At 38.8% G+C, this 21,420-nt stretch overlaps 1 protein-coding gene across 3 annotated transcripts; it reads right to left on the bottom strand.

Moving 5' to 3' along the window:
* Window positions 1-3,620: 3,620 nt before the first annotated feature.
* LOC107817367 (tubby-like F-box protein 5) lies at window positions 3,621-6,820 on the bottom strand. 3 transcript variants are annotated; one of them, XM_016643173.2, is made up of 5 exons: window positions 6,542-6,820; window positions 5,431-5,810; window positions 5,246-5,333; window positions 4,782-4,911; window positions 3,621-4,503 (listed from the first exon to the last, which is right to left on the bottom strand). In XM_016643173.2, the coding sequence occupies exons 2-5, from the start codon at window positions 5,779-5,781 to the stop codon at window positions 3,834-3,836; spliced, it is 1,239 nt and encodes a 412-aa protein (XP_016498659.1). In that variant the 5' UTR covers window positions 5,782-5,810; window positions 6,542-6,820; the 3' UTR covers window positions 3,621-3,833. The 3 variants fall into 3 exon arrangements, with proteins under 3 accessions (XP_016498659.1, XP_016498660.1, XP_016498661.1); XM_016643174.2 differs by having other exon boundaries at window positions 5,431-5,805; window positions 6,542-6,819; XM_016643175.2 differs by having other exon boundaries at window positions 5,431-5,783; window positions 6,542-6,679.
* Between the last annotated feature and the right edge of the window lie 14,600 nt (window positions 6,821-21,420).

Consider the following 21,420-nt stretch of genomic DNA (forward strand, 5'->3'; position numbering starts at 1 on the left):
CGTCACCTCGCGTACATAGTTTTCAATTACACAATTTACATACAAGACTCAATGCCTAAGGGATAATTTCCCCACTCAAGGTTAGGCAAGATACTTACCTCGACGAAACTAAGTCAATGCTTTAAATGATCTTCGCGAGTGAAGCCACCTCCGGACGACACAAATCTGAAATTCGCCCCTTAATAATACTACGATGGTCCACCACACTAAACAAACTTCAATCTACAATAATGTAACACAATTGCATCAATATTAATAAATAAATTTCTAGATTTTTGGTCATTTAGGCATTTTATCAAACACCTAGAGAACATAGCATTTTACTACCTCTAGTAATGGCATTTGTTCATCCAACAATCCATCCTTCCCACCAACAAGAGATACTAAACCATCCTTTGTCTACAAACAACCTTCTTTAGCACCATTAAAATCATCAATGAACTCACATCCACCCAATTGTTGCTAATTAATTCATTACAAAAATCTCTACAACACCCAATAATCTAGTTTAAGTATTTATGGCTTCCAAGCATCATCCAATAAGTGTTAATACTTATTTCTTGCTCACATACTCATAATAAATCCATACATGTAAGTCTAAGGGTGAAGGATTACCTTTTTGGAAGAAATCTTGCAAAATCCACCTTTGAGTTCTTGAAGATCTAAGTATTTTATATGTAGATTTCATCAATACTAGTGTAGAAATGATGGAATTTCATATCAAGATAATGGGGATTGCTTACCTTGAAGAAGTGAGGAGTTGGTGGTCTTGAGTGAGTGAAGAAGAGCTCCAAAATCCGTCTAAGTGAAGTGAAAAAAATGAACCCCAAAATTGTATCGATAGGCCCAGATTTCTAGGTTTCGGATGCTGCCCCGGATGCTATGGCAGCACTTCACTGCCAACCCTTCTTTCGGATGTAGCCCCGGATGCTTCGCATCCATAGTCTCGTCTTCCAGCCTTTGGTAATTTGGTCGTAACTTCTTATAGAAATGTCCAAATGACGAACGGTTTGAAGCATTAGAAACTAGACTCGAAGATCTTTCATTTGATAAGTTGTCCATCACATAACTCCTTATATATATATATATATATATATATATATATATATATATATATATATATATATATATATATATATATATATATATATATCTCGTTGCTAAGTTAAGTCTTGTGCTGAAACATAACAAATCGATCCAGAATGACCTAAAATTTTGCACACATACTGACATAACGAAGCTATTCAATTTTCGGGAATCGAAGTCCAAGCCTGATACATCAAGGTCAACTCCCGGTCAACATTTTTCATAAAATCTTTCATTTTCTCAACTTTCGCCAAAATACGTCAAATTGTCCTACAAACTTCCAAATCCAAATATGGACATACGCCTAAGTCCGAAATCACCATACGAAACTATTGACACCGTAAAAATCTCATTCCGGAGTCGTTTTCTCAAAAGTCAAACTCCTGTCAACTCTTTTCATTTAAACTTCAAAAATAAGAATTGTTTTTTTAATTAAATTCCGAATCTTCCGAAACTAAATTCGACCGCACACGCAAGTCATAATACATATTACGAAGTTGTTCGGGACCTTAAGTCGCTGAATGGAACGTTAATTCTTAAAACGACAAGTTAGGTCATTACAGCTACGTTATTATTCCGCTTTTATTACTGTGAATATTATTTCTGTAGGGGGATTGTTCCCAACATTACCAACTATTATCAAACACATTCTTTTGTTCTATGATTCGAGATCTATACAGTTTTATTTTATAAATACTAACAAGAACAACAAATTTAGTGTAAGTCCACATGTGGAATTTGGAGAGAATAGTGTGTACGCAATCTTACTCCTATCTTTCGAATATAGAAAGGACATTTTTACTAGACTCTCGGCTCAATCAAAGTAGCAATTTTATTTTAAAAATTATCCAATAAATTTTGTAAAAAGTATACCAAAAACAACAATAATCACGCCCACCCAAACAAGTTGAAGTATTATAAATTGCAAGAAAGGTAGAAGTGAAAATTAGTTTGGAGATGGGCAAAGTCGAGCAATGCGTTTAGTTTAAAGACATGTTCTTGAGTTTTCTTTTAGAGAAGTAATATCCAATTTTATTTTATTTTTATTTTTATTTTGTAAAAATGACATTTTTATTAAGCTTTCAATTACTATATGCTAGTTTACCTAGACAAATTCAATGATAAACCTTATCGTTTTCATACTTGCTAATCCTAACTATTCGGCCCGTTACTTTCTATCGATTTCTTGTATTCATGTATTAAAGCTCAATTTTTTTTGAAAGAATACACCACAAATCCTGAACATTTAGTGTTTAATAAAAGAAGTATTAACTTTTCAAAGGGATCTCACCTTTGATTAAAAGATGGAGTTGTTAGGTACATTTTGGTGTTCAGATACTAGATTGGATATGCAGAGTGTTTGCCATTTAGTAATTCTCAGTAGTCAAACATTTTAAAAGAATAACACCAAGGCTTAACAAAGCACAGGAGAAACTTTGATTAGAACTTAGAAGTAGTAACAAAACTAGGTAGGAAAAGATGTTTTCCGAACTTTGACAGAACATATTACATACGTGTCATTTTTTGCTTTTTGTTCAATAAATTGACGAATAATTGGGGATTTCTAGGTTAAAGTTGCTGTCGAGTTAGCTATATTTGTTTGTTTCCTTTTTGTTTTGGCTCTATCTCATAGAAAAGTAAACTTACTGCCAGGGAAGGCAGCAAACGACGCATGATTCCCAGTAATGATAAGGAAATTTCTCTGTTTTGGCCTTTTCCCTTCCGCAAACCTTAATGCTACTGCGCTTTCTTCTTTTGTTTCGTTGACATTAATACTGCTGCTTTGGTTTTATATGTAAGCATATTTTTCGTTTCATTTATTCACTTTTCTCTGTTCCTCAGTATACACGTTGCCTGATTTTATTTATAATAGAGCTCTGGGACAAAGTAACCCAACTCTATGTATCTTAGCTGGAACTGGAACTGGTCCAAAATATCAGCTTCAACCAGATACCACCCCATTACTCCACAAACCATCTGAAATTTCAATGCATCTATTTGGACTATATGACCAGGCAAGTCCAAGGGAAAACTGTCTCAATATTAAACAAACAAAAACCCTCTATGCTTGCGGGTTTCTTTAAGTCTCTTAAATCAGCTAAAACCTTTGCTTACAAAGAAGAGTCTTACAGAATTAACGAGACATTTGGCGTATAGCTTCACTACCTAGGAAAATGTAGTTGTAAATAGTGGGATATGCTCTTAAAGTAGTTCAATCCGAAGGATTGATAGTAAAAAAACTAGGTGAATAACCTGTCAACTTCTCAAGCATCCTTCTAGTACCAAACCAGGGAATACAGCTGAGAATCAAATGGTAGGAACAAGCTAATTGATTATGATGAGCAAGGCACAACATTGAACTAATGAAATCTTGTTGTTCAGAGTACAAATGCAAAACTCAAGGGTCTGGACTGAGCTTCTGCTCATGAAAATATTGGAAGGAGATTGTATGGGTCATAAATCACTTCAGCGCATGAATGTGGCTATATATATCAACGATATTTTCTCAATTTAAGGGGCAAAAATCTGAATGATGGATTTAAAAGCTAAAGGATAAATTTACTTCAAGGAAACAGTAAACATGAGAATACTATTAGAGAAACTATACACGGCACAACTAAAATTCTCATTTAAATAAAGGGCCGTGCATTGAGAACTTTTCTCAGAGAATGAACATGAATTCAGAACATCATAAAGCAACAAAAAAGAAGAAAGAAAGTTTATCATGATTTAAAATCTGCCTGAAATCATTCACAGGCTGGTTTCGTGTCAAAGCTGCTCAAGCAGATCGCAAAAGCTTGGAAAGCAGAAAGTGGGTAGCGGTAGTCCATTGTGAAGATGTCTTTTCCAATTTTTCCGAACTGTAGAATTACTTTCTCTTGTTCTGCTACTGGTATATTGTGAGAAGGATCAACTGCTGCCACTAGCTGAAAGTTTTTTACAGAAGCCACTGTAACACGGCCTTTAAAATTTAAGCACCAGCATTGCAATTGCTCATGCCATCTAGGAGCCTTGTTTTTTAGCACAAGCAGCTCTTGAGAAGTCACTGTCACTGCTGACCTTGAAAAGCCAGAGGAGTTGATATCTATAGCTGACTCCTTTGCTTTTGAGAGTGGTGCAGAAAATGTCTTCTCGTCAAACGATTGTGGGAATGATGTAGGTGTTGGAGCACTGCCTCCCTCCTGGATTGAAGAGAGAGGGATGGAGTGCATGGGACAATGCATTCTCCTAGGCCCTCTTGTACGAAGAACATTGAGTTCATAGGAGATGGTAGCTACTTTGTAGTTGCACGCAGGTACTCTCGGAGAAACTTGCTTCGCATGAAATCTCCGACTAAGTCGACCATGTCGTTGAATAGCTGCATCACTTGGAGGTTGGCTATCATATATGGAGAACTTGGTTCCAAGAAAGTTAGACCTGGTCAAATTGTTTTCAGACATTATTAATATAAAATTAAGTGACGCAGAAGCTTTTCTTGGGGTTGAGGGCCAGCTCACTTGGTGAGCTTCCTGTCTTCCACAGTTGATGTGGAGGGTTCAAACCCCATCAGTAGCGTAGCATTTCCCTTCCCCCTCCCTCAATGTAATAAAACAAAAAATTTAGAAAAAAAAAAACTTTTCTTTGCTTCCTGCTATTTTGAAGGGGTGGAGAGGAGTGAGTGAAGGAAATATAATTGGAAATTTGATAGAACTTGCCTCAGTTTGCCAGCATATGTATTGCTAGCCCGAGAAAAATCATCTGCAACCAATGAAATTACAAAGTCTGTGCTTGTTGCCCTTCTGATCTTTTTGGCAGCCAATAATAGTTTATCCCTCTCATCCTCAGCTGTCGTGAAGTAAAATATCAGTTTTGCATCTTTCATTGACTAGGAATATTTTCCAATGAAAAACATAGACCACAAATATTAACCAGAAGTCATAAAAGGTTTTGCATTTCCGATCCGGTGTACTAAATTGAATGTCAGACATCAGCCTAAAAGTAAGTTCCCCGTTAAAGTAGGATCTTCAAATGTTTACAAGACAAACTCTGTTAATTAATCGAATACAAAAGAAAGCTCGAAGCTGGTTCACAGACAAGGAATCATTTTAAGAGGATATCCCTCTCGCATTTAAAGTCTTAAAAGAAGAGAAGTTTAGGATAGGCAGAAGATATTACTTACATGGAGTCATGCCAAAGTAGAGGCGATAAACTGAATTAGCTCTGTCCCGTTTGATAAAACACTGGATTGGGGATTCACGGGGACCCGGCTGATTTAAAATTGGAAACAAAAAAATCATTCTAAAAGCTTAAATTAACATCAACAATAGCAATAAAAAGGAGACTGAAATAGATCAAGGAGACTACCTGCTTCAGTGAAATGGGAAAGGTAAGCCTACCACATTCCTCAGGGGTCTTAACAATCTCCTTGGTAATTTCCCTCCATGATTTGCAAACAGATGCGCAAAAGACAATCACAGAACGAGCAGGCCATGATGCCTCACTCTCTTCAACCCTGCGGATGATATCCAAAAGAAGTTCTGGTGGTAAATTTGCCCATTGCCCTTGTTCAATGGGATCAGAGAGGGCCACATCAGGGACAATATGTGCCCGGGTTCTGTTGCTCCAATGCTGCTTTCTTTCTGCTCCCCTCCTTGATATATTCCCTATCCCATCTTTCATCTCCCTCAACTCACGAACAAAGCTCTTGAATGACATTTCTATCAATCACATGAATTGAACCTTTCCTTCAATAAACAAAGAAAGGAACTTTACCACATTTCGAGCATTGACTGAATGTACATGAGGAAAGAATTTTCCAACAATTTTCACCTTTAAACCACATCAACCAATCAATTAACTAAGCCTCAAATCCAAATTTGCTGATTCAATTATATGATTTTCCTTTAGGTTGTAACCATTCTGCTCTATTCCATCCCATTTATTCCATACTAAATTTGTCTTTTAAGATAAACTAGATATTAACTAAATATATATGTTCTTTAAATCTAACATGGAGGTTTATCCTCTATATTTTGATTGAAAATAAACATGCTTTTTGTTTTCTTTTCTGATGGAGTAAAAAGAAGATCTGCAATAAGGTAATAAACAGGTAACCATCCAATGATCAGAACTGAAATTGCACAAATGGGGGACGAATAATCTAGCAACAATTGAAATTTAAATCATTCCTAGCACATCCCACGATTCAAAAATCAAAACTTTAGCACTCAAATGTTCCCATTCGGATGCACCAATAACAACCAGAAAATCAAAATGCGCATTTCCTCCAAAGAAAAATAAAAATGTGGGATCTCAAAAGCTTTCATTTTTACTGTCTCCGCCTAGGACCAAAAGCAGAGCCGACATGCAGCTAGGGGAGAGAAGAATAGAATAAGAAAAAGAAGAGGAATGCATCCAGAAAACCCAAAAAATAAAACAGAAATGTATCAAAAACATAGAAATGGTAGAAGAAAACCTGAACAAAGAAGATGAAATGGATCGAATAAAGCTCCGGAATGTAGAGATTGAAAAAGGTATGAAGATAAAAACGCGGTTAAATGAGGTCAGGCGGAACCCTGGATCGGCAAAACTTTAGACTTATATCATATCGCCGGAACCACCAGTGGTACCAGTACCACCAATGAAACCGTCGTTAACTCCGCCAACAAATTGAAAGGAAAAAAGTCACGAGCTAGGAAGAGAAAAGGGGCTCCTATATCTGTGTGTGTATCTATCAAAGTTTTTCCCACGCCCAAATGTTTTCACGCCCTTAATTTGGATATTAAGTGTAGCCCCACCTCCCCCTCAACCCCTCATTATTCAGTCTTTTAAAATTTATTTCCTTTTCATTTCCTAATGAGCTAAAAAATAAAATAGAAATGGTCAAAATTTAAACAAAATTATTGGCTATGATTAGACTTATAATTATAGAAAAGATACTACTCCAATTCACAATTATATTAACACTAATTTTATTTAATTACGTTTAAAATATTTTGACAATAATATTTTATATAATTCTCATGAATTCAAATTCATTTTACTATTCAGATTTTAACTTTGAAGTGTAATTTTCTATGTCGAGCAAACTTTTCAGCCATCATTTTAATTTTTATTATGTTGTTAGTAACATTTACAAAATTAAATTAATATGTTAATTTCACATCTTTGTCAACTAACGTAGGTGAGGAGTACAACAACAACAGACATAGTGTAATTCCATAAAGTAAGGTTTGGGGTAAAGTATACGTAGACCTTACCCCTATCTTGTATAGATAGAGTGATTGTTTCCGAAAAATTTCGGGTCAAGATAAAGGTAAAAGAAGCAAACACAACACGTAGTATTTAGTAACATCAGAAAGATAAGGTGAGATATGCTGATAGAATAATCGAAGCGATGAGATCAGCATAAGGTAAAAAAAACCTTACTGAGGTGTATAAGCTTTATCACTTATCATGATTATAAAAAGGAATTTTTACTTCAATAGGAGTACATGATTTTGTTATGATAATTAATGTGAAATTAAATATGGGTAATTTTTTTTTTTTTTGGGAGCATCTATGTCAATTATTAAGCTTAAGTGGGACGGAGAGTAATGTTTTAACGTTGGAGGTGGTGGGGGGACATAACAAGTGACTTATGGAGGAAAAGGTATGATGGTCCTTAATTCGGTCATGGTATTTTAAGAGGACAACAATGATAAAGTATGTAAGCATGCAACGTGACAAAATCATGACTCAAAAGTGTTTTGGTTTGAATATGTAATATCCAAATAATAAATTGAGATTATATTCCATTTCCTGATTATTTATTTTTCTGGTACGAATTTTGTCATAGGATATACATTATACTATTTCAAATTTTGAGTTACACAATAAATGTTTTTCTGTTTGTTTGGGAACCTAATCTGGAATTGTATAGGGTAAAATATATTCATATTAAATGCTTGTATAATAAAACGATACGTGGAGCCGAAAGCAGATGTAAAGCGAGGCAAAAGGCAATCAAGTCCAAGGCGGCAATCAAGTCCGAGGGCAGCAATCTCGTTTGTTCCCGAAGAGAATGCTGCTCATAAAAACAAAATAAATGTTTGTCATCCGGTAATATTTAATGGAGAATATTCTATAGCATTAAGTACGTAGCTCGTTACAGAGAATATGGCATTCATAGCATGTCGTTACACATTTTTCAATAGCCCCCATAATTATCATTTAAGAAGGGCTTGATCTTAGGACCTTGTTCCCTACGAGCAACTATAAATAATGAGTTCAACAACCATTGTAAAGGACACGGATTTTCTAACAAGCTCATGCTATATACTGGTCAAAGCTCAATAATATTTTATCTTCTTACTTATTAAGATCGCTATTATTGCCTCCGGAAGCTTTGCTCCCAAAATCAAGATTTCTGTTGTTTTATCTTGACTTCAAATCCTAAGTCTTACATTCTTATTTAATTTATTTATCATTTTGGGATCAAATCGATTCACTTGTCTATAAACCACGTACAAATTCAACTGTAATATTTTACGGATAAACAGTTTGGCGCCTACCGTGAGGCCTAGACATTTGTGTAATTGAGTTGATCATTGCATCTACTACTAACCTATTTGATTCTTTGTTCTTAGCAAAAATCATAAAGAATGACAGATAATGATCACATAACGTTGAGGCCCAAGAAAATCAGCCTCAGCACGAAGACTCGATCAGTGATACCCGCAACGAGGGAGATAAGGCCACGCCGGTCCATGGCGGGCAATATCTACGATATGTTCGAGAGGCAACTCCTGCTGATGCTGAAGATGAGCACGTCGCTGAAATAGTAAGGATCCTGAGGGAGCAACAAAAGGCTACTATGGGCCACCTCTCACGACAAGATTAGGTCATGACGGAGTTGAGGCAAGCGTTGTCAGGCGCTTTCAACAATGCGAATGAACGGGGTCCAGTTCCTCCTAGTGCTCCCGCAAACCAAACAACACAGAGGGTAGACAACTACACCCCAAGGGCGAAGTCAGCTCCGATAGGACCGGGGGAACGGTAGCAGATCTGGTAACAACAATGAGAATGGTACGGTCGTGCATCTTATGCATTCGATATTGGACGCATATGGCTATTACGAAGTAAACGCGACCAATGTGGTTTGGGACTGGAGAAATGATATTATTGACTATCTCGAGCAGGGAAAGCTATATGAAGATCCTAAGGCATCTCGGGTGTTCCACACGAAAATATCTCGATACTGCTTTATGGGAGATCAATTGTTTATAAAATCTTTTCAAGGCCCGTTGACCCGATGCTTATGAGCCTCCGAGGCTAACTACGTCATGAGAGAAGTTCGCGAAGGGATCTACGGATGTTAATGGGGTGCAGACTCATTGGTATTAAAGTTGATTAGGGCAGGATATTACTGGCCCCGGATGGAACAAGACACCAAGGATTATGTTCATAAATGCGATAAGTGTCAATACCATGCACCGTTGGTACACCAACCGGCAAAGTTATTGCACTCGATTCTATCACCTTGGCCATTCATGAAGTGGGGAATGGATATAGCTGGTCCGCCGCCCCCGATCCCCGGTAAGGTAAGATTTATTTTGATTTTAACTGACTATTTTTCTAAATGGGTTGAATTAGGTCCTTACCAGAAAATTGGCAAGTGTGAAGTGATAGATTTCTTGTGGGAGAATATAATTTGCAAATTCGGGATACCAAAAGAGATAGCCTACGACAACATGCCATAATTTATAGGCGCTAAGATTAAAAAATTCATTAAAGACTTGAAAATCAAAAGAATCACAACATTACCTTATCACCCAAGCGCAAATGGTCAAGCAGAATCAACAAACAAGGTGATTATCCAAAATCTCAAAAAGAGATTGGAAGCAGCCAACGGCAAATGGCCCGAAGAGCTACTAGGAGTACTATGGTCATATTGAACAACGGCCAATCAAGCACATGGGAGACACTTTTCTCTCTCGTATATGGAGCAGAAGCCTTGATCCCGGTGGAATTAGGAAAGCCTACCCTGAGATACTTCTGGGCGGATGAAGAAACAAATAACGAAGCATTATTGGTCAACTTAAAGGTGCTCGACGAACACAAGGACTTGGCGTATATAAGGATGGCAGCCCAAAAACAGAGAGTGGAAAGATATTATAATCCAAGAGCTAACCTCCATTATTTCAAAGTAGGAGACTTAGTTTTAAGTAAAGTAACTCATAACACCCTGGAGCTCAACGCAGGAAAGCTAGGTCCGACGTGGGAAGGCCACTACCAGGTTTCAACTGTCATCGAGAAAGGGTCATACGACTTAGAAAATCGAGACGGAGTAAAGTTGTCGAGAAACTGGAATGTGGCAAACATCAAAATATACTATTGCTGGTGAGCACCACTGACAAGCGTAAAACACACACTTAAATTGTGCTCGCTAGTCAAAGATAGTACATTATAATATCGTGTCTATAGGGATTGAATTTAAACAGTATTATCATAGTTTGTAGCTAGATTGCTATCCAGGAGGATATAATTAATAATCTAAAATCTACAACTATTGACTAATAACAATCTCAACAAAGGTAAGCAAGGAAGTTATCAATGGGAGAAAATATCGGCTGATAGGATAGGTGCAAGATAATTGTTCGGGATCTAACTCTAGATAATTCACTTCTAATGTTCAAGTGAGTCTCTTGAATTCACATAATTATCAGTACAAATATTTGGTAAAAACTCCTCTCTCGATTAAGTTTCAACCTCAAAATATGAACCAATTTAAGCTCGGTGAATATATGCAAGAATTCGTAATGGATTGGTCTTTAGGAGAACCTCTTTCGATTATCCTCCTAACTAGGTTTAATCAAGGATTCAACTAGCTTCTTTCGATTATTTAGAAGAATCTATAAACTCAACTAACAATATAGTGCAAATATATCACAAATTATGCCTCTTTTGATTACAAGAACAAGTGAACATAGATACAACAATTAAATCTTCCAAAAACGATTCAAATACATAAACATAGAGTTATAATCCACAAACAACCATCAATATACTAAATCCATCAAAACCCAAATGGTTCTACTTCATAGACATGGAGGAGTTCTTCCCAAATGAAACAAAAATAGAGAAAAACATAAATACAATCCAAACCCGGATTTGAGTGAGGAAGGAAGGATGAAATATGTGTGCTCTTGCTTCTCCTTCTTCTCCTAAGCTTCCCTAGGACTAAGGTATGTCAAAAGTGTGTCAAAAATGGTGTTTTGGGATATTTAATCTGCCCACAAAATAAATCCCGGATGAAACTACCCTTTCTTAGCGAAATAAGACTTTTCCCGGACAGGATATGCGCGATCGCGCACTTGGTCGCGCATTTTACACATTGTTCTGCCTCAAGTGCGCGCCCAGGTGCGTGATCGCGCACCTGGGTGGTAAGTTGGGAATTTGTGAAAACGTAAAACATGAAAGTTGTAGCCCTTTTAAATATATTTCCAACGATATATTATGGAACCTAAACGGAGTTTCGAGCGAAAAGTTATGTGTATTTTACTGGACACTGCACAATATACCTGCTCGATTCTTCGTTTCGTTACACTATTATCCGTTGATCCCCGAACTCGATCCCGACTTAATCATTGGGATTTTACTCAGACTTCAAAGCTTCAGAATAAGTTGAATTCATTCCATAACATCTACATAGATTGGAATCACTCCTACAAAGCATAAAACACACAATTAGTGCAAAATACTAGCAATTAAAGCTCCAACTCAATTAAAGTGCAGTAAATTAGAGTGTGACAAGCGACTAAAATATAAGATTATAGCCTACCATTAACACCCCACATTTAAACCATTGCTCATCCTCGAGCAATCAAACTACACTTCATAATGGCATGACCTTTTTAAACAATTCTCATAACTCATCATACCGAGAATATTTCAAAGAAACTAAGCACAATAATGTAATATCTTCACCTCAAGAAGTGACTCACAAGCACCACGCATTATTCAAAACTTAATCACTTACTCTAACATAGAGGTCAACGACATTACCATTCCTTCATAAATCAAGTGCCCTCACATAACAAAAGAGAGTAGTTCCTCACACAGTACAAATTAAGAACAATTAGGAACTCAATATAGAAAGAATTCACTCACTCTCATAAACAACATTCACATGCCACAAAAGATGAACCATAACCTTGCCCGTAGTGTACTACTCTACTAATTGAGCTCATTTAGTCAAGGATCAAGTAGGACTTTAATTGGTTGTAATGTAGGCTACGGGATGGGTAGGATACATTTAGATATAAGAGTGACTACACCTCCCTAAGCACTTTTAATACATACATTTCATTCAAAACCCCACATTTATGTCAAACCAATACTCCACCTTCACATCAATATACATTAACTCTCAACTTCTTTAAGTACAATTACATCAAGTAACCACTATCAAGGAATATTTTTCACAATCATACACTTATTTTTTTTCTTTCTTTTTCAATTCAAGTGGCTCTTTCTTTTTCAAAATAGTGCACGTTTCTCCTTAGTTCAATAGTTTCACTCAAAAGCCAAACCAACTACCCCACACTTCAACTTTTACAAAGTTCATACAATTTCAAGTGCTCACGAGAGGTAAATGGTTCAAATAGATGGTCAATTTAAACAAAAGGATAAGGCTTGTAATGTGATTGCCAAAGAAACAGGATTACAGGCTCAACGAGTTTAACTACGATAAATAACAATTTGGTGGGTAAACTATATAGCTGGCTCAACAAAGAAATGCCTATATCACTTCCAAGACTGAACAAAATACTATTTCGCTTTGCGGACACACAGTTAGTTCTATAAAGCAGTGGTTAGACCAGCCATGTTGTATGGGGCTGAGTGTTGGCCCGTTAAGAACTCACATATCCAGAAGATGAAAGTAGCAGAAATAAGGATGTTGAGGTGGATGTGCGGGCACACTAAGATAGATAATATTAGGAATGATGTTATTCGGGAGAAGGTGCATGTGGCTCCCATTGATGACAAGATGTGGGAAGCGAGGCTTAGATGGTTCGGACATGTTCAAAGGAGAAGCCCAGATACTCTGGTACGGAGGTGTGAGCGGCTGGTTGTGGAGGGCACGAGAAGAGGTAAAGGGCGGCCTACGAAGTATTGGGGAGAGGTGATCAGACAGGATATGGCAAGGCTCCAGATTTCCGAGGACATGACACTTGATAGGAAGATGTGGAGGTCGAGTATTAGAGTTGTAGTTTAGGATGTAGTTGAGTCTTGATTTACTTCATACCATTGTAGGACTGGCCACGTAGGGTTTTTGTCTAGGGTAGCTAGTGACAATGTTGTGTTTTACTACTTCGCTTTTCAGTGCATGTCCTATTTACTAGCTATCATTTTTGCTTTGCATCTTTCTTCTGCATTTCATGGTGTTCCTATTTTTTCTATGATTGTTGTGGTGATACTAAAGTTGTCTCCTCTTGTCGTTTTGTCCTTTTGTTTTCTTGAGCCGAGGGTCTTTCGAAAACAGCCTCTCTACTCCTTTTGGGTAGGGGTAAGGTCTGCGTACACACTACCCTTCCCAGACCCCATTAGTGGGATTCTACTGGGTTATTGTTGTTGTTGCTCTGCGGACACACGGGGCAAGTTCTAGACATCAAATGCAATGCACAGAATACATGAAACCTCACACACACATGGCACATAACTCACTCAGAATTGGACTCATCAAGACACTCTAATCAAAGTAATTAAGCAAAGTTAAGATCGTACAATTAAAGGTGCTTATACAAGAGTCAAAAACTGAGCTTAAGCGTCACAACTAAATGTCACAACCCAAACAAACCCCTGTCGTGATGGCGCCTATCGTGGAACTAGGCAAGCCGATTCATTTCCAAAACAAACCGATATTTTCATTTCAAAGATAATTTCTGTGCTATTTAACATAAAAAACCATCGCAAAGGAGTTCAAATCAAAACAAAAGTGCGGAAGGAAAAGCCCGACATCGGGGTGTCACTAGTCATGAGCATCTACTATAATCTGTCTAATAATATCAAGGCTAACTCAGCCTGGAAAATAGCTAAATATAACTAGAGGAAGATAAGAGAGAGAAGAGCAGGGGTTGCGGTCGCCAAGCAGCTACCTTGCTATCCCCGAGAAAATCTGCAACCAAAATAATCAACAACCGCTACCGTGTCCAGCTACACCTGGATCTGTACACAAGGTGCATAGAGTAACGTGAGTACGCCAACTCAGTAAGTAACAACAATAAATAAAGACTGAGCAGTAGTGACGAGCAATAAAACATACAGCGTTCATATCAGGAAATCTCAGTAAAATACCACATGCTTTTAAAATCAGGATTTCAATTAAAATATCTCGTTTAAACCCAGTTCCAGTAAAAATCATTTAAAGATATTTTTCAACAGTTTTCAAACAGAGAAAAAATGCAAAGGTGAGCAAAAATAATAAAATCATAAATAGCCCCTCGGGCAAAACATCACTCATATACAGCCCCTCGGGCAAACCTCACATTCACTCGTGCCACTCGGGCATACCTCACAATCACTCATGCCTCCTAGTCACTCAGCACTCGGCACTCGCACTCAGTAGCTACCTGTACTCACTGGGAGTGTGTACAGACTCCGGAGGGGCTCCTTCAGCCTAAGCACTATAATCTGCACGGACAACTCACGTGCTATAATAATAAAGTATGCTGCAGGCGGGCAGCCCCGATCCACACTCATCCTCACAATCAGGCCCTCGACCGATATCAAACATGTTGCGGCGTGCATCCCGATCCCATAAATATCCTCATAAATCAGGCCCTCGGCCTCACTCAGTCATAAACCTCTCAAGCCACTCGGGCATTTCAGTAATACAGGGTGCTCAACCCAAAACAACATTTATATGCATCAAAATAGAGTCATAAAACTGAGTTATGCAGTAAACAAGTATAACCATGTCTGAGTATAGATTTTCAATCGAAAACAATGAGAGAATAGTAAGAAAAGGCCCCTAAGGGTCCAAACAACACTGGCACAAGGCCTAAACATGGCATTCAGCCCAATTTACAGAAACTCTTTCTAAAACATATAAGTATCATATAGTTTCAACAAAGTATGCAACTTTACAGTTGCTACGGGACGGACCAAGTCACGATCCCCAACAGTACACACCCATACGCCTGTCACCTAGCATGTGCGTCACTAAAAATAGTAGAATCATACCCTCAGGGGTTTCGTACCCTCAGGACTAGATTTACAATCGTTACTTACCTCAAACCGGTCAAATCTCTACCCTGCAATGCTCTTGCCTCTGGACTCGGCCTCCAAATGCTCTGAATCTATTTATAATCAGTACAATACCATCAATATACGCTAATGGAATGAATTCCAATGGAAAAGATAAAAAATTATACCAAAACCCCAAATTGGCTCAAACCCGGCCCCCGGGCCTACGTCTCGAAATCTGACAAAATTTACAAAACAAGATAGCTCATTCACTCACGAGTCTAACCATACCAAATTCATCAAAATCCGACATCGTTTGGTCCTTCAAATCCTTAAATTACTTCTCCAAAAATCTCAAGCCCTAACCCCTCATTTTCACTAATTACAATGACTAAACAATGAAAAATCACCATATATACAAGTATTAGGTCTCAAGCAACTTACCTCACCGATAGCCCTTGAATCACCCTTCAAAAATCACTCCAAAAGCTCCACAAACCGACTTGAAAATGGTGGAAATGAACCAAATTCGCGAAGTGTTCTATTTATGGTTTCTGCCCAGGTTTTCGCACCTGCGGGCTCTTTTTCCGCGCCTGCGAGACCGCACCTGCTGTCAAGGCGCCGCATCCGCGAACTCCACTTAATTCCCCAGCTTCTGCACCTGCGCTCCAGGCCTCACACATGCGGGCTCGCAGGTGCGGCCAAATCCTTCGCGCCTGCGCTCCAGCCTTGGCCTCACATTGTTTTCCCCATCTGCGCAGCAAATTCTCGCGCCTGCGAAAGCGCACCTGCGCGTTTCCTCCTCTTCTGCGAAGCCTGCCCAGCATCTCCTTTTCCGCATCTGCGCCCCAGGTTTCGCACCTGCGGGCTCGCAGATGCGGCCTCCAACTCGCACCTGTGCAACCTGCCTAGCCCAGCATTGCCCGCACCTGCGAACTCCCCACGCACACCGGCGGCCTCGCACCTACGGCTCTTTCTTCCGCAAGTGCGAAAATTGCAGTAGCAGCAGCTTCAGCTGCATTTTCCAACTCCAACAAATCCGTTAACCACTCGGAATCACCCCGAGGCCCTCGGAACCTCAACCAAAAAATACCAACAAGTCATATATCAACATACCATCTTAGTCGAACCTTCGAATCACTTAAAACAACATCAAATCATCTAATTACCCTCGGATTCAAGCCTAAGAACTTCTAAAATTCCAAATTCGGCAATCGATGCCGAAACCAACCAAACCACATCCGAATGATCTCAAATTTTGCACACACATCATAAATGACACTACGAACCTACTCTAACTTCCGGAATTCCATTCCGACCCCTATATCAAATATTCCGTTGCCGATCGAAATCGCCAAATTTTCAAATTTTGCCAATTCAAGCCTAATTCTACCCAGTGTTTTAAAAGGCGTGGGCGTAAGGCGAGACGTTTTACACATGCCTCATCGAGGCGTAAGCCCCGAGGCACGGGGCGTAAGCCCCATAGGAATTTCATTTTTAATATTTTATAAAATAATATAATGACAATAAATATTTATAAATAGGTAAAATTGCATAAAAATTGAAGAAAATGTGTGTGTGTGTACATAATAACACAAAAAAATATAAAATATAAATTAAAAGTTAAAAATTAAAAGAAAATTAAAGGAACTCATAGTAAAAAAATATCTAGCATGATTCTTAAGTATAACTAATGCATACAAATCACGTATAACGTCTTTAACTTTTAAATAATTAAAAACTTATAATTTCTTTTAAAAAATGATCAAACTCCACATTTTACCTTCCTAAAAGTAAATAATTAATAAAATTTTATTAGTACGATAATTAAAATATTACTCCTTTATGAATAAATACAAATTAGTTTAAGACATCAAATTAATAAAAGTCTATAACAAGGAGGGACAAATGAACTAAGACATAACCAATAACAAGTGAAGATATAAATTTGCAATACTATGTCTCATTATTAGAGTTATGTTCAATCTTCATATTTCTACCGATGAATAGAACTTTTATCATTAATTTATTAAAGAAATTTGAAGGTCAACGATATTAATTAGGAAATTCGACACGTGATTTGCGTTAGAACTGTTAGGCGAGCCCCGACCGTTGGGCGTTAGGCGTGTTTAGGGCGCACGGTCGAGCGCTTGGGGCGTAAGCCTCACATAACTAAGCCCCATACATGATCCCCAGGGCGTTTTGCAAGTGCCCCGCCCAGGGGCGAGCCCCGGACGAGTCCCGGAAATGCCTTTTAAAATACTGATTCTACCATGGACCTCCAAATCACATTCCGGACGCACTCCTAAGACCAAAATCACCTAACGCAGCTAACAGAGCCATCAGAATTTAAATCCGAGATCGTTTACAGATAGGTCAACATCCGGTTGACTTTTCCAACTTAAGGTTCTAAATAAGAGACTAAGTGTCTCATTCCACTCCGAAACCACTCCAGGCCCGAACCAACTAACCTGGTATATCATAATATATCTTAAGAGCATAAAGGAAACAAAAATGGGAGAAACGGGGCTATAACTCCCGAAACGACCGGCCGGGTTGTTATATGCTCCCCCACTTAAACATACGTTCGTCTTCGAACGTGCCGAGAGTTGTTCCAAAAGCCAAGAAATGGTTGTGTAACCTTCCCATGCACATACCCGGGGGTGATCCCACATCACCCTATCCGATACAGGTCTGATAGCACAGTATAACTGATATTTCTCAATTCAACCTAGCCCACAAGCCTTCGAATCAAATTTCCAGCATCCAAAATTTCCTATAAGATCAGAAGTTCGCATCTACATACCGTATAAGTCTGAACAAGCTGTACCAAAAGCCGTAACCATAACTCCAATACTCAAATTCAAATACCGCATAGCTCGAATACTCGAAGCAATGATTTCTAATCACAGTATCGGCTCAAATCAACCCAATGCCGGAAATAAACCTTGTATCAGACAAAACCTCGTTCTAAAACCTTCATACACTGCCGATGATGAAAGAAGCATACCGAATTCATAACCATTCATTAGACCAACAGGTCATGGAGCTCCCGTTCCTTCTACAAGAACTATAGCCAATTTCAAAGCCGACTTCCGATATTATCCTCCCAATTATACCACAATCAAATCTGATAGCATCCATTCTAGGCCCAATGACCTCGTCTCATCCAACACGACCACTCTAGTGACATGACACATCAATACAATCTAAAGCCACAACCCGTGCAATCCGTGCACCAGATAGCAACATTCCAAATGTACCCAATCGTAACAATGACCCAAACAGGAGAACCGTTTTGCAAGCTCGACGAGTACCACCCCGATACAATACTAAGAACCCATCACACATCGCAGAAACCATAACACACGAATCTTACACAAGGGATCATATTTCCACATAACTCCGCTGCAATACGCGACCCTATCCAAATACTGGTCCATATGAAACACCTCCAGCCACCCTGCTAAAATCAATAACCATGCGCAATTCGACATCAAGTACCCAAAGTGCATTACCATAACCACGGAGAAGCAAACGACACCATGCCACATAAAACCCAAAAGGACATAACCAATACGTCATCAACCAAGCAATATCCAATACTATTCTCGCTCAAATTCCGCTATAAGGCCACAATAGAACCGCACCATATGTGCATATAACCAACGAATCACAACTCCTCGTAGCATAGAAGAGTAACTCACAGATCATTTCAGAACACGAATAAGCTTCACATCAACCGAATGGCACATCCTTCAATAATAGCAGTATGGAGCCAATCAATCCGGCTCGGTGTAGAATACACATCCTAATTGGGCCTACCAATGGGCCCCAAATCAACTATGGTCAGCTACCAATAGATAAACAACCTCCGAAAGTCCACAATGACGGAATCATAATACCTTCTATCGTCTGGCTAGCTCCGGCCACAACTTCACAGTCCACAACCATGAAACAATCTGCTCCTGAGAACTCCCAATCTCTAATTCCATAGAACACATGAATCACCATATTTGATTCCACCTCCACCGCCCGAATGCCTAACACCTCTCTCATACACAATCATCCCACGAGAAATACTTAAAAAAATATTCTTCCGTGCCACCTGGCAAAAATTTGAATATCAACAGTCGATCAACCAGGAGAGTGCCGCAATACCAGCGAAGTACCCATAAATCAAAACACACTGCCCCTTCTGAAATGTACACTCTCATCAAGCTATACCAGATAGTAATATCATTTACCTAGTCATCGGAAACCGTTCATGCTGCCTAAGAATTTATGTCCTTCCTTTCAAAATTGAATTGTGACCTTGTACAGGTAAATCCTATTCCCGCACAACACACCACATCTATTATGCCATCATGTGACAAGCATAAGAATTCCATTATCAACTCTGAGTCACTAGCAAATTACATACCTTATTAGTCAGAAACCTTTTTCTTGCTTCTTTCTAGGATGAAATCATAACACACAACACGTTCCGTACATCGGTAGAAAATATCCGGTTCAAACCATGGTAGAACCCATCATGAACACTTTGAAATCCATTTGCACATAACCAAGCTATCTGAACTGAATTCCTCTAACTCCACCAAGCCACACAGGTTGCCAAATTCGAGAGCATTGCCACGAAACACCTGTAGATACTAGCCACATCATAAGTACCCAAAGAACCGATCATACCCATTACTGTGCTAACCCAACCTACTACCAAGCTGTCCTATTTCTCCAAGTTCTTTCTAAATTGCCTTCAAATTGCTACTTTTTCCTTGTTAGAACACTACTATCCTTAACTAAAACTTACCCCACGAACTCTAGCATAGAATCACGCCGCCCTAAGGCTTATAAGCCGCCGAATTCCCTTTTTATGTATCCTAAAGGTTCCACAACCAAAAATGCTTACTCCGAAGAGACTTTATGTGAACCTAAAACTGTTTCCTTCACCTTCTTGATACTGAAATGCATAATTCACAATGATATAAGATGCCACGAGTCTCAACACCGTTCAATGCAACTCCCAGTTTTCTAGCCATATTTATAAATCTTGAATCCATTGGAACCATTCTCGAGAGTCATCCACTTTACTCAAATCTCGAATTAACCGACCAAATGGACTGAAACAACTTGTGCCCCATTAGCACACCAACACCCAAGGGAATAAAGAGTAACCCACACTCCTACGCAACCGAGCAAATTCCCGCTCCATGTACACTACATTCTCTATGAATAACCACTCAATTATTTTATGGTCCTCCTATAACCATAGAGTATAATACAACTTGTGTCCAGAAATTCCTTTACCCGAGTCATCCTCGATCTCGACCTCTGCAAGTCATAACTGATTCATCGGTATACCCCGAACCAAAACTAATACGACCCATAACCGTGCAATCAACTCGTCGATAGCAGACTCCCCCACTTAGCCTTAAGCTGCAATTATATAAAATTAGAACCCGTAAGGATTTCTCCTTCTCAATTACCAAGGTCTCGCACCGTTAACCTGCCAGACTTCTCGAAGTCTTTTATTAAGCCTTTCATGAACATTCTGAATCTCCAGCCAAAATCATACACGCGACCTCCTACCGGGTAGCAAGTAATATTCCTCGCAAAAGTTTCATCAACATCACGCCACCGCTAGCTGCACACAGGAGATAACCCACATGTGGAATTCCTTACCGACATCTTCCAATGACACAACACTGAGTGCAACGACCACTAAATCCATAAATTCTCATGAGTTCATGCTCGCCCACCATTTGTATAAGTCTGCACTTTCCCCATTGACATTAATTGTACGTCAACAATACCTTCCGAACTCAAGTCATATTACACCTGACACGATTATCAGATCTTCACGCCTCTATTCATTTCAAACACACTCCTTTATGCCATATTCAATTTTTCCTTTGTACACTAACCATTACTCCAAATAGAGTCTGCAGGCCGATTCACATACTAACATAATTCCAAACCATTCTACACTTTCTCAAAGCGCACGACTACCCTACTAGTGAATTCATATGCTAATCTGCCACTCTTACTTCGGTTAAATCATCTCATTTAAGAAGCTTCTTAACCTCTACTTCTCCTACTTGACCTGCTAGTACTTCAACTACTGCG

Source organism: Nicotiana tabacum, chromosome 17, assembly GCF_000715075.1.
Source record: "Nicotiana tabacum cultivar K326 chromosome 17, ASM71507v2, whole genome shotgun sequence".
NCBI classification, from domain to species: Eukaryota; Viridiplantae; Streptophyta; class Magnoliopsida; order Solanales; family Solanaceae; genus Nicotiana; species Nicotiana tabacum.

Coding starts and splice junctions, on each gene's coding strand:
- LOC107817367 (XM_016643173.2), bottom strand. CDS start 5,781: ATGTCATTCAAGAGCTTTGTTCGTGAGTTGAGGGAGATGAAAGATGGG. Junction 4,912..5,245: donor CTACTTTGGCATGACTCCAT/GTAAGTAATATC, acceptor ACTTCACGACAG/CTGAGGATGAGAGGGATAAA. Junction 4,504..4,781: donor ACATATGCTGGCAAACTGAG/GCAAGTTCTATC, acceptor CAATTTGACCAG/GTCTAACTTTCTTGGAACCA.